Source organism: Aquarana catesbeiana, linkage group LG05 (genome assembly GCF_042186555.1).
Source record: "Aquarana catesbeiana isolate 2022-GZ linkage group LG05, ASM4218655v1, whole genome shotgun sequence".
NCBI lineage: Eukaryota > Metazoa > Chordata > Amphibia > Anura > Ranidae > Aquarana > Aquarana catesbeiana.
Window position 1 is genome coordinate 69,825,167 of NC_133328.1, and position 13,596 is coordinate 69,838,762.

The 13,596-nt window shown below is 42.5% G+C and overlaps 1 protein-coding gene across 1 annotated transcript in view; it reads left to right on the forward strand.

The window, feature by feature from the left end:
- The window catches only part of LOC141144314 (integrin beta-1-A-like), a 98,037-nt gene that overhangs the window by 34,097 nt on the left and 50,344 nt on the right, over nucleotides 1-13,596 (forward strand). The window contains exons 8-10 of the mRNA XM_073629869.1: nucleotides 10,326-10,421; nucleotides 10,558-10,647; nucleotides 10,763-10,903. Of these exons, the coding sequence (XP_073485970.1) occupies nucleotides 10,326-10,421; nucleotides 10,558-10,647; nucleotides 10,763-10,903 (327 nt within the window). The remainder of the gene's footprint in view (nucleotides 1-10,325; nucleotides 10,422-10,557; nucleotides 10,648-10,762; nucleotides 10,904-13,596) is intronic.

The following is a 13,596-nucleotide window of genomic DNA, read 5'->3' on the forward strand; positions in this document are numbered from 1 at the left end:
TAGATCTCAGGTGAGTATTACATAATGAGCCAGTATGCTATGCATACTGGCTCATTATGCCTTTGTCTTGCAGATGTTAGTTTTTTTTTTTTTTTTTCAAAGTGGGTTTACAACCACTTTAAGTCTCCCTCTAGCAGTGGTTAAGCCCTTAAGGTTTGTTACTAAGCAAACTATTTTACTGCATTTAATTATTTTATTGGCTGGTTTGTTAAGTGGCATGCAAAACCCTGTGGAAAGGTTATCTACTGGTAATTACCAGTCTCAGAACAAAACAGCCCTCTTCAGGCTCTTCAATAAAGAAGATGCGGAAGAACTTGACTGTGTGAATCTTGCTTTGATTAAACAACCAGAGATGAGGATGATGATACCTAACAGGTTGTCTTATTTATTAAACAAGTGGCCAATACACTCAAAGAAGTTATTCCCACTTACCCTGTGAAGGAGTTGAATTCTCTGGCAAGGAGCAGTCTCACAGCTTTCCCAAGCAAGCATCCCAATTCAGACTCTATAAGAGGAATACAAGGATGGGCATGACAGTATGTATCCCACTGGCTCAAGCAGCCAAGGACAAGGATGACATCTAATAGAATGTCACATTCAATAAACACATTGTCAATACGTGTGTATGATGTTACTACCAAAAATAACAAATGTGTCAAAGATCACTGAATTGTGAATGTGAATGAGTCACCTGTGAAGTAAAATAAAAAAATGCAAAGTGCTCTAAAACGCATGTGAAAAAATCTCATATCCAGTGAAATAAATAACTGTATCCTGAAAGTGATCCCTATATCTTAAAAAATATGTATATAGCTAGGGAACCAACCTTATATGTAAACAATCGTGAGAACAATTATGGTGATCCGCATAAACAGTTGTTAAAATACATAAAAAACGTATGAAAAGTGAAGACCTGAGAGAAAAAAATCTTAATGTAAACTATTGATGTAAATATTTTTGTGAAATTAACCCCCGCCTGTGGGCATTAAACAATCACATTAAAAGCAATAAATGAAAAACAGTCCATGTGTGTGTAAAAGCAAAAAAGAAATATATAAAATAGAGCCAGTAATAAAATAAATAGAAAAAGTCCACAAAAAAGTCCCAAAAAGTGTGTCCCACTGGTGAAGGGAAAACGTAGTCACAGCTTACAGCTTGGGATGTTCCGTCCTTCACTACACCCCCACTTGTGTGTACACTTACCGGACTGCCTAACCCCTGCAGGGGTAAAAGGCATATGCAGACAGTCCTGCAGTGGCGGAACCGGGAAGTGATCCTCCGTCCAGGGGTGCTATATCCTGCTCCGGCGTGATGTTATCCCCAATGATAGTTATCCATATGAAGTGAGAAAAGAAAACACTTCATAGTGTGAATCCATAAAAAGTAGAAGTTTTATTTAGAAAATCCATATAGTAAAATTCGTAGAAGTACAGTCCATAAACTAAAGCTAAAAACAGTGCTCAGATAACCGGCTCACAACCGAGGGGCAGCGTGGTGAGGCGTGCGTTCCACCGCCCAACAGCTGAAACCGGAACTATCACAGACAAGAAGAGAGATGCTGACGTGTGCGTATCACGAGGCCACGCCTTACGCGTTTCGTCATCAAGACGTCATCTGAGGCGCGGCCATCTTGGTACTCCACACGTCTATATAGGGAAACGGAGGTGCCATTTGGCCAATCGAATGCTTGAAAACCGCCCCTTTGACTCCCCATAAGAGACCAATTACGATCCTTATTGCTGGTCTAGCGCCATCATGTGGAGGAAATACATAATGGTAATTTTAGGCGCCTCCGTTTGACAATGGAAGCCGCAGCATAAGATAACATTCTAGGCAAGTCATAAAAGTAAACAACCAGCTAGGGGACGTCCCCTCCTACCAGATGCATTTTATATTACATATCCCAACAATGTGTGACTCCAGTCAAAAAAGACGTGTGGAGTACCAAGATGGCCGCGCCTCAGATGACGTCTTGATGACGAAACGCGTAAGGCGTGGCCTCGTGATACGCACACGTCAGCATCTCTCTTCTTGTCTGTGATAGTTCCGGTTTCAGCTGTTGGGCGGTGGAACGCACGCCTCACCACGCTGCCCCTCGGTTGTGAGCCGGTTATCTGAGCACTGTTTTTAGCTTTAGTTTATGGACTGTACTTCTACGAATTTTACTATATGGATTTTCTAAATAAAACTTCTACTTTTTATGGATTCACACTATGAAGTGTTTTCTTTTCTCACTTCATATGGATAACTATCATTGGGGATAACATCACGCCGGAGCAGGATATAGCACCCCTGGACGGAGGATCACTTCCCGGTTCCGCCACTGCAGGACTGTCTGCATATGCCTTTTACTCCTGCAGGGGTTAGGCAGTCCGGTAAGTGTACACACGAGTGGGGGTGTAGTGAAGGACGGAACATCCCAAGCTGTAAGCTGTGACTACGTTTTCCCTTCACCAGTGGGACACACTTTTTGGGACTTTTTTGTGGACTTTTTCTATTTATTTTATTACTGGCTCTATTTTATATATTTCTTTTTTGCTTTTACACACACATGGACTGTTTTTCATTTATTGCTTTTAATGTGATTGTTTAATGCCCACAGGCGGGGGTTAATTTCACAAAAATATTTACATCAATAGTTTACATTAAGATTTTTTTCTCTCAGGTCTTCACTTTTCATAAGTTTTTTATGTATTTTAACAATTGTTTATGCAGATCACCATAATTGTTCTCACAATTGTTTACATTTCACTGGATATGAGATTTTTTCACATGCGTTTTAGAGCACTTTGCATTTTTTTATTTTACTTCACAGGTGACTCATTCACATTCACAATTCAGTGATCTTTGACACATTTGTTATTTTTGGTAGTAACATCATACACACATAGTTGGACAGCGCCAATTCCCCTTCCCAGAACAACTTTAATATTTTGGATCTCACTTCGGTGATTTTCACGTATAAAGGGGAGCAGCAGTCCTTTCTTTTTCCACCTTCCTAAGCGCGGAATTTTTGTTATTCACATTGTCAATACACTCTAAAGGAGTGTTTTCTGCTCACCCTTTGAAAGGGTTATCTGCTCTGGCAATGAGAAGCTGCCTAGCCTTACCAGGTGAAACAGCCCATTTTCCGAATTTCCGGATGGGCAAGACAGTATGTATCCCACTGACTCAAGCAGCCAGGGATAAGGATGACACCTAATAGGATGTCACATTCAATAAACACATTGTCAATACACTCCAAAGGGGTGGTTTCTGCTCACCCTTTGAAGGGATTATCTGCTCTGGCAATGAGAAGCTGCCTAGCCATACCAGGTAAAACAGCCCATTTTCAGAATTTCCGGATGGACATGACTGCATAATTCTGCTTTGTTCAAGCAACCAAGGATTATAACACCTAACAGTTTGTCACATTCATTAAGCCTGTGGTCGTAACACTCTAAAAAGAGTGTTTCCACTCAGCCTGTGAAAGGGTTACCGAGCAATCTCAAGCCTTCACAGGCAAGCAATCTGCTTCAGATTCTTCCAAAGAGAAGACAGACGAGCATGACTGCAAGAATGTTGCCTTGTTCAAGCGACCACGGATAAAGATGACGACGTCACCTAACCGGTCACATTCATTAAGCATGTGGTCAATACACTCTAAAGGAGTAATTTCCACTCACTCTGTGACGGGGTCATATATGGTGCCAATGAGTAGTCTCAGAACCTCCTCAGGCAAATTAACCCTTGTCAGCTTCTTTCCAAGTAGAGGTGAATGAACATGTGATATCTACTTTGTTCAGGCAGGCTGTGATTAAGATGATGTGACCAAGTTGTCACTAGACATGTGCAATTAATTTCGTTCTGAATTCGTTTTTTAAGGAATTTCGACAAATTCGTTAATTCCGAAATATCTGGATTAACGAAAACCCGAAAACGAATTTTTCAGAATATTTGTAAATTCGAATATTCGAATATTTGTAAATTCGTACATTTGCACATTCGTAAATTCGTACATTCGTAAATTCGTACATTTGCACATTCGGAAATTCGTACATTCGGAAATTCGTACATTCGGAAATTCGTACATTCTAAAATTAGTAAATTAGTAAATTTGGAAATCTGAATAATAATTAACTTATAATAACTAACTATTACTAACTATTAAATTATAGGTATTGTAATTTCCTTTCAAATTTGGCTGTTAGTGAATGTAACAAATACAAATTTATCCGAAGTTACGAATTATCCGAAATAACAACTGCAGCATTCGTTATTTCGGATAATTCGTAACTTTGGATAAATTCGTATTTGTTACATTACAATACCTATAATTTAATAGTTAGTTACTATTTCAGATTTTCGGGTTTTCAGTTTTTCGAATTTCCAAATTTCCGAATTTTCTAATCTATGAATGTACGAATTTACGAATGTACAAATTTACGAATGTACGAATTTACGAATGTACGAATTTTCGAATGTACGAATTTACTAATTGCGATCATAACGAATGACCCGAAAAACAAAAAAACAAAAGCGAATGAAACAAAAACTAAAACGAACAAATTTTTTGGCAGTGCACATGTCTAGTTGTCACAATTAAGCATATGGTCAAGACACTCTAAAGGAATTGCTGAATTCATCTTCTGCAAGGGCCATCTATTCTGGCAATGTCTAGTCTTCTATTCAGGGCCTTCTCAAGCCAATCAATCCTCTTCAGTCTCTTCAGAACAGGAAGATGAGGACGACCTTTGCCCAGATTGGTAAGGTTGGTGAAATGCCTTTAAATAGAAGTGAAACTTTGGAAGTATTTGAAGTACCTCCAGAGGACAGCTTGACAATTCCTTTATGTTGGCTGGATCAAGTGCTATTTTGGAGTATGTTGTCACAGCAGGACGACAAAGTTATGCCCTTTTGAACTGAAAGATGTCCAGGGGTTGGGATCACCTCTCTGGTCAGTGTGTGTCCCTTGTGGGATTGGTCATATACATGACCTTACCATCAGAAGATGTGGCCTTCAAGAACAAACGCTATCACTGCATTTTTCTTGATCGTAGAAGGTCAAGCCTAAATTTAATAGTGGTCAGTTGGGTTCCTGTCTTAGGATGAATGTCTGCTGAGTAAAAGGAGACCGAAAAACTCAAGAGTCAGTTTCCACGCTCACGCTCACTCTCACTCCAGAGAGCTTAGCTTCTGCATTTCTGGCTGGGAGTCCAGCAAAAAGGGGAAGCCAATGCATAAACCAAGAAGTTAGTAAAGAGTTCCAGGTCAGGATGCTTTCTGTTATTTTGGGATTGTGCCACCCATACATGCCTTATGGGCACTATGTGTCTCCTCTGTGGACATAGGTGATTGACACGTGGTCCATTAAGGCAAGCATTTTAGGCCATATTTGGAAAGCTTTCATCCTTCACGTCTCAGATTGAGCCATAGAAATCGCCTCGCTCCAGCAGCTCAGGTAGGCTCAGTTTAACTCTCGCTCCCGTTCAAGTCGGGTTTCTGGACCAGTGGCCTAAACTTATGGCTGAAGAAACTAAATCGTCTACAATGTTCCTGGGTAAGCCTGTCCTGGTAAAGTTGGACAGCGCAACGACTGTGGCCTATATCTGGAAACAAGGCTCAGTCTCTCCCTTCTGAAGGAGGTTTCTCTAATTCTAGAATCTGCCCAAGGCAATCTTCTGCAGCTATCTGCAGCCTATGTGCCTGGGTAGAAGAATCTTCAGGCAAACTATTTGTCCAGGACGAAGTCTGGATGACAATGAATGGTCCAGACTACTGCGAGTCTTTCAAGACTAACAGAGAATGGTATTTTTCTTCCAGAGGTAAACCGCTCACATCCCCAGTCAACACCAAGTTGCTGAAATTCCATTCCAGGGCCCAGAATCCGCAAGCAATTGGGCTGGAGGTGCTGACTGCAGTATGGATCTCCAAGACAGCTTATGCCTTTCTGCTGCTCCCTCTGATTCTCAGCTTCCAGCTGAGGCTGTGGTGGGGGAAGGTGACAGTTCTGGTGATGATCCCAGATTGGCCGAAGGGGCCTTGGTACCCTTTGCTCATCCTTAGAAATGTCAAGGATTGATTCCCTCTGTATGTAAGATCAAATCTTCTCCAAAGTCCCATTCATCCAGCATCCGACAGGCTCAGGCTGATGGCCTGGGTCTAGAGAGGCAGAGGCTAATGGATTTGAATGCTCTGTGAAGATTGTAAATACTCTTACGAAAACAAAGGACAGCACTAACCATGCCTATAGTAGAATATGGCATAAATTCCTTATATTTTTGCTGATCAAGATTTTACGCTGGACTCTTCAGAAGTCTGTTCTGAAACGCCTGCAGGCGTGGCTTGATTTAGGTCTATGCGTAAGTATGCTATAGGCACACATTTCAGCTATCTCTGCCTTCATCGGCTTACAGTGGGCATCCAACACCTAATTATACTATTTGGTTGAAACCTCGAATTGTTTCCTAAATGGTATCTCCCATTGCTGTTGGATGTTATTGCAGCAGATGCCTTCAGTCACCCTGTGGTACCTCTCACTGAAAACTACTTTACTGGTAGCAATAACATCAACCAGAAGAGAGTCAGCATTGGTGGCCTTGGGGTTTAAAGAACCCATACTCGCGTACTTCCCAGACAGGGTGGTACTCATGACAATGCTCGAATTTTGTGCCTGAACTGAACTTCAGAGTCCATATCACACAATAGGTTGTCCTCCTACGTTCCTTTTGGGGAGTACTCAAGAAATTAGCCCATTGGATATGGGCAAAGCTTTAAAATGTTTAATCAAGGCGACTTCTGCCATCAGGAAGTCGGAGCATCTGTTTGTCATTCCAGGTGGAACACTTAATGATTTTACGGCTTCCAGCAAGATTATTGCCTCTTGGTTGGTAAAGCTCATCTCCTTGGCCTACAAGTTGAAAGGGTTGGCCGTGCCAGGAGAATCGCAGCACCCTTCACTAGAAGGGTCTCGATCTTGAGAGTGGCAGCAGGCCGAGTGTCTGAAACTTTCTGCAAGGCAGCTACGTGTGCACCAAAATATTCATATTCATGGCTAAATGACAGTTGAGTTTGGCAGAGGCCTCCTGGCTTCTGTTTTTTTAGTCAGAATTGAGGAGTGTGTAGCATTATCCCTCTCCTGTTTTGGCTAGTTAGTTCCCAGCTGTGCTGACATGGAGCCGTCAGGAAAACGGAAAATTCAATTCAAATACTTACCGTAATTTTCCTTTCCTGATGAACTCCATGGTACCACAGATCCCACCCAGCTTGGTAGGACTAGCTACAGAATGCAGAGGCTGTAGGTGGGCTCAAATTTATATGAGTTAAGTCCTGGAGGCACAGGGGGCGGAGCCTATAACCAGCTGTGCTGCCATGGAGCTCGTCAGGAAAGGAAAATTGCGGTAAGTATTTGAATTCAACTTTCTGTTATCCAGTAGGTCAGCCGTGTGTGAAGCTGGCAATTTATTCATTTCATGTACTTATACAGTGGGGAAAGAAATTATTTGTTCCCCTGAAGATTTTGTAAATTTGCCCACTTACAAAGAAATGAAGAGTCTATAATTTTTTATCATATGTGTATTTTAAATGATAGAGACAGAATATCAACCTAAAATCCAGAAAAAAAAAACTATACAAATGTTATAAATTGAGTTGCAGGTCAGTGAGTAAAAAAAAGATTTAATCCCCAAGCAAAACATGACTTAGTACTTGGTGGAGAAACCCTTTTTTGGCAAGTACAGAGGTAAGACGTTTCTTGTAGTTGGTTGCCAGGTTTGCACACATCTCAGGAGGGATTTTTGTTCACTCTACTTTACAGATCTTCTCTAAATCCTTAAGGTTTCTTGGCTCTCGCTTGGCAACTCGAAGTTTCAGCTCCCTCCATACATTTTCTGGAAGATTAAGGTCTGGAGACTGCCTAGGGAAAAAGGTTCTCATCCAAGATTTTGAAATACATGGCCCCATCCATTGGTCCCTTAATGCGGCAAAGTCAGCCTGAAACAGCCCCAAAGCATAATGTTTCCACCTCCGTGTTTGATTGTAGGGGTGATGTTCTTAGGGTCATAGTCAACATTTTTCTTCCTCCAAACATGGCGAGTCAAGTTCATGCTAAAGAGCTCAATGTTGGTCTCATCTGACTATAGGGCTTTCTCCCAATTCTTTTCTGAATCATTTAGATGCTCATTGGCTAATTTCAGTCAGGCCTGTACATGTGCCTTCTTGAGGATAGGACCTTGCGGGCCCTGCAGGATTTCAATCCTTGGCGGTGTAATGTGTTACCAATGGTTTGTTTGGTGACTGTGGTCCCAAGTGCCTTGAGATCATTCACAAGCTCCTCCTGTCTAGCTCTGGGCTGATCCCTCACTTTTCTCATGATCATTCTTACCCCATAAGGCGAAATCTTACATGGAGCTCCAGGCGGAGAGCGATTGATGGTTATCTTGTATTTCTTTCTGTCTGCGAATAATCGCTCCAACAGTTGTCTCCTTCTCACAAAGCTTCTTCCTGATGGTCTTGTAGCCCATTCCAGCCTTGTGCAGGTCTACAATCTTGACCCTGGTATCCTTTGACAGCTCTTTGGTCTTGCCCATGATGGTGAGGTTTGAATGGAAGAAAGAGATTCTGTGGACAGGTGTCTTTTATACACATAACGAGTTGTCATTAGGAGCACCTTCTTAAATTGACAGGACTAATCTGTGTACCACATGAGTACATACTGTAGCCAGGCTGTGGGAGCCAGAATTATTGTTGGTTGGTAGGGAATCAACTCACTGAACTGCAACTCAATTTATAATATTTGTATCATGTTTTTTTCCTGGATATTTGGTAGATATTCTGCCTCTATGATTTAAAATACACCTATGATAAAAATAGACCTTTTTTTTGTAAGTGGGCAAACTCACAAAATCTGCAGGGGATCAAATAATTATTTTCCTCACTGCATAGTGCCATTAATTTACAGACCACATCAGTCCCTGCCCGAAAGAAGCTTACAGTCTAAGGTCCATAACTCACATTTATACATATTAGGGCAAATTTAGACAGGATCCATTTAACCTACCAGCATGTCTTTAGAGTAGGAGGAAACCAGAGTACCCAGAGGAAACCCACGCAAGCACAGGGAGAACATGCAAACGCCAGGCGGGAAGTACTATGGTTGGGATTTGAACCAATGACTCTAGTACTGCTAGACAGACATGCTAACCACTTAACCACACTGCTACCCTAGACGTATTATGGTGCTCAAAATTGTTCATATTATGGTCATGAATCATTGGTATCTAGGTCTGTGGTGGAAGAAAGAGGGAGAACAGTTAGATACTTCTAGAACTTCTAGCAGACAACTGAAAACATAAATCTTGAATCTCTAAATTTTAGAGCCTCCAACATCAACCTGTTTGCAACAATTCCTGTACAGGTAATAGGGATAGTGATAGATTTCTGATCCAATCAAAATATACACCGATCAGAGATAACATTATGACCACCCACCATATCCAGTTGCGGCATGGATGCCACTAGACCTCTGAAAGTATGCTGCGGTACTGTATCTGGCACTAAGCCATCAGTAGCAGACCTATAAGTTGTGAGGTTGGGCCTCCATGGATCAGATCAGAGTTATTTTTCCTGTGCATCCCACAGATATCCAACCCTGTACATATCACAAGTCAACACCCTGAACTCATTGTTGTTCTCCTCAAACCATTCTTGAATTTATCAGACCTGGCCACCTTTTTCCATTGCTTTGTGGTCCAGTTTTGATGCTCACGTGTCCATTGTAGGCATATTTGTTTGTGGACACGGGTCAGCATGAGCACTCTGACCAGTCTGAAGCTACACAGCCTCATACACAACAAACTGTGATGCACTGTGTGTTCTGACACCTTTCTATTGGAACCAACATGAACGTTTTTCTAGCAATTTGAGCTACAGTAGATCTTCTATTGGATCAGACTACATGGACCAGCCTTCGTTCCCTACATGCATCAATGATCCTTGGCCAGTCATGCTTCTGTCAGTGGTAATCAACTTTTCCTTCCTTGGACCACTTTTGATATGTCCTGACCACTGCAGACTGGGAACAACCCACAACATCTGAGGTTTTGGAGTTGCTCTGACCCAGGCGTCTAGCCATTACAATTTGGCCCTTATCAAAGTCACCCAAATTCATACGTTTGCCCATTTTTTCTGCTTTCAAAGCATCAACTTCAGGGACAACATGTTCACTTGCTTCCTAACCCCCCCACTTCTAGGTTCCATTGTAACAAGATAATCAATGTGATGCACTTTAGCTGTCAATGGTCATAATGTTATGGCTAATCTGTCTATATATTTACTTGCTTTCACAGGACTACCCATCAATCGCTCATTTGGTCCAGAAGCTCAGTGAAAACAACATACAGACAATCTTTGCTGTTACTAAGGATTATCAGGATATTTACAAGGTATGTGAAGGTATTTGTGTTTTTTTTTTTTTTTGTTTTTTTTTTGGGGCTTCGTGTTTGACCATCCCTGACAATTGCCCCACTAGTATTGTTCTATTTTATAAATAATAATTAAAGTGTTTCTTCTCATTTCTAGGAGCTAGCAAACCTAATCCCAAAGTCAGCTGTTGGAACTTTGTCTTCAGACTCTAATAATGTAATTCAGCTGATCATTGATTCCTACAACGTAAGTACACACTTCTGACTCTGGCTGGTGACCATCACGGCTCATGTCTGCTTCCTGTTTTTCAAGCTTTGTGGTACTACTTACGTGAAAATATTTTTTTTTTTTTGGTATCCAGTCACTATTTTCAGAGCTTATTCTAGAAAACAGCAAATTGCCAGAAGGTGTAACAATCAGTTATAAGTCATTCTGTAAAAATGGAGAGATTGGAACAGGAGAGAATGGAAGGAAATGCTTCAATATCTCTCTGGGAGATCAGGTAAGAATTTGCAGGTTAGGAACTTATGCTGCTACTGCTGCAAAAAAAAAAGCTGTAAAAAAAAACCCAACAGTTTCCATGCAATATAATAGCATAATGTGCTAGTATGCATAACGCATTATGAAATATTTACCTTAAAAGCAAGCCCTACAGAGTTGCGCTGTCACCACTGAGAGGGCTTCCATCTTCACCCGGTCTTCCTTCCGGGTTCGTGGACTCTGGCTGTTTGAGTGTCTGGAGCCGCGATAATGCCACTCCCGCGCATGCATGCGGGAGCCCTCAGTTATGGCATGGTGCTCTGAAACTCTGGCGTACTGGCATCCACCACAAATGCACACCAACCGCAGTGGTCCTCCCGGTCTGTTGCGGGTCTGGTGGAGCAATCTCATCCCATCACACAGGGCCTCAAAAGGTTTCGGTGAAGACATTTCCTGATGACCTCGGGATGTTCAGACACCACATTGTACATGGTTGTTTCTCCATTTGATAGGGGTAGCCTTCCACCTAGGCTCCAATTTGCTACCCCTCTCGAACTTTGAAATTTTCACTAACACCAGGTCCCCCAGTTGCAGCAATAGTATCTCCAGGGCTGTGTCTTCTGCTATATCTTTATGTCATTTTAAGACTATCTTTTCAAGAACTATCTACATATTGGTACCAGCGGTCTCGGTGCCCCTGCTCCAGTGATCACAGCATCCTCAACAGCATACGATTGAAACAATCACAAACCCTATTGCCCTGAGGGTGGTATGGAGTAGAGTGAGACTTACAGATTCCACTCAGGCGACACAGTTCACAGAATACCAGGGACTCAAAGTTAAGGCCTTGATCTGCCAGAATTTTTTTGGGGCACCCATAATGCTGTACCACGTGGTTCCAGAACAACTTAGCAGTTGTCATGGCAGTCGGGTCTTTAGCAGGTACCACAAAAGCGAATTTCGAGAAGTGATCCATGAACACTATTGTGTAGCAAAATTCAAAAAGCTCTGAGGTGACAGTGCTCATAGGGCTAGTCTGTTCTGGGGTGGCCTTGTGCAAGGTGCAGGAGGTACATTCACGACAGGCTCACTGTACCCATTCTGACAACCTGGGGCAGTAGAAATATCACCTGACATGGGCTCATGTGTGGTCCACCCCAAAATATCCAATGTCCATGCACCAACTTGCAGATCTGTAAGATGTGCGACTGGGGTACCACAATTTGCAGGATGTCCCGCTGCTCAGTACGTATGCGAGCTTGACAATATAGCACATTGTCTAGGACCTCCAAATTCTCCTACTGCCATAGCAGGACTCTGGTTGTGTTGGGCAATCGCTGATAATCCTGTGAGGTAGGCCTTTGCTGTCTAGCGGACCCTGTAAAATTTCAGGGTTCTTTTGCTGTAGGGTAGCCCATTCGGACAAGATTTATACCTCAGCCACCCTTGAAGGCTGATCTGTGAACTGCACCAGGGCACACACAAAGTGGAGGCCTGCTGGGGCAGAGCAGGGGCAACTTCCAAGTCCTCCTGGCCCTGATCCACATCTCCTTTGGGCTGCTCCACTGGGAATTGAGAGGGGGAGTCAGCATGGCCATTGTGTTGCCCTGGCTTGTAGTATGTTTTATAATTGAAATGAGCCAGCAGAGCGACCCATCTCTTTTCCAAGGCCCACATTTGGCGGACTGCAGGGGGCAAGGGGACTGTTATCGATGTTCAATTTCAATTTGAGCTCCCGTGAGGTATTTGCCAAATTTCTCGCTGATAGCTTAAACTAGGCTAGAAGCTCCAGTTTGAATGATCTGTAGTTATGGTTATGGGGGTTTTACCCAGAGGGTTGGAGACTGTGACTTTCATATGCAATTACTCATTCATATCCTATTCTTGGCTAATACAACACCTAACCCTTGTAGGCTTCCATCCGTGTAAACCCAGAAGGGCTTAGTATAGTCAGCGTAGGCCAAGAGAGGGGCTGACATTAGACTCTGCTTTATGATGTCAAAAGCTTGTTGTTGTGGTTCACACCACTGGGCCTGGATGGAAGGTTAAGGCTGCTCTTTTTACTCAGAAGGCTGCCCTTTTTGCTCAGAAGACTGCCCGCTCTGCAGATTGGTGAGATGCGCTACAATGTGGAAGAACTTAAGGATAAAACGTCTGTAGTACCATAATAGTCCCAAGAAGGAATGCAGTTCAGTCACTGTCTTTGGGGCGTTCCAATCTTGCACAGCTTGAATCTTAGCAGGGTGAGAAGATAACCCTCGTGCTTCCACGACAAGTCCCAAGTATTGAATTTTCTGTCACACTATCTAGGCTTCAGTTTCAACCCGTACTGCGAGAGCGAGTAAACACCTGGTCTAGATGCTGTATGTGGTCTTCAAAGGTTTTAGAAAAGATGATGAAATCATCCTGGTAGCTCAATACTGTTTCAAAGTTGTAATGTCCCAGACATCTCTCCATCAGTCCTTTGAATTGGTTCCGTAATAGCTTATCTGGAGTGCCTATATCACCACACCCAGATCACCAGATCATTTTTTTCCAGCTGTTTCCATATTTTTTTGTAGAGCTACAGCAAAGTGAGTAAGGCTTATTTTGATCCTGTCAATAAACTATTCACTTTGCAAATGCGCACCAACTGCAGTGGGACAGTACTATTTATTAGCATTGCCCTCACTAAAGATTGGCGCAGCCAGTGCAGCTGCGTCAAATTGGACTGCT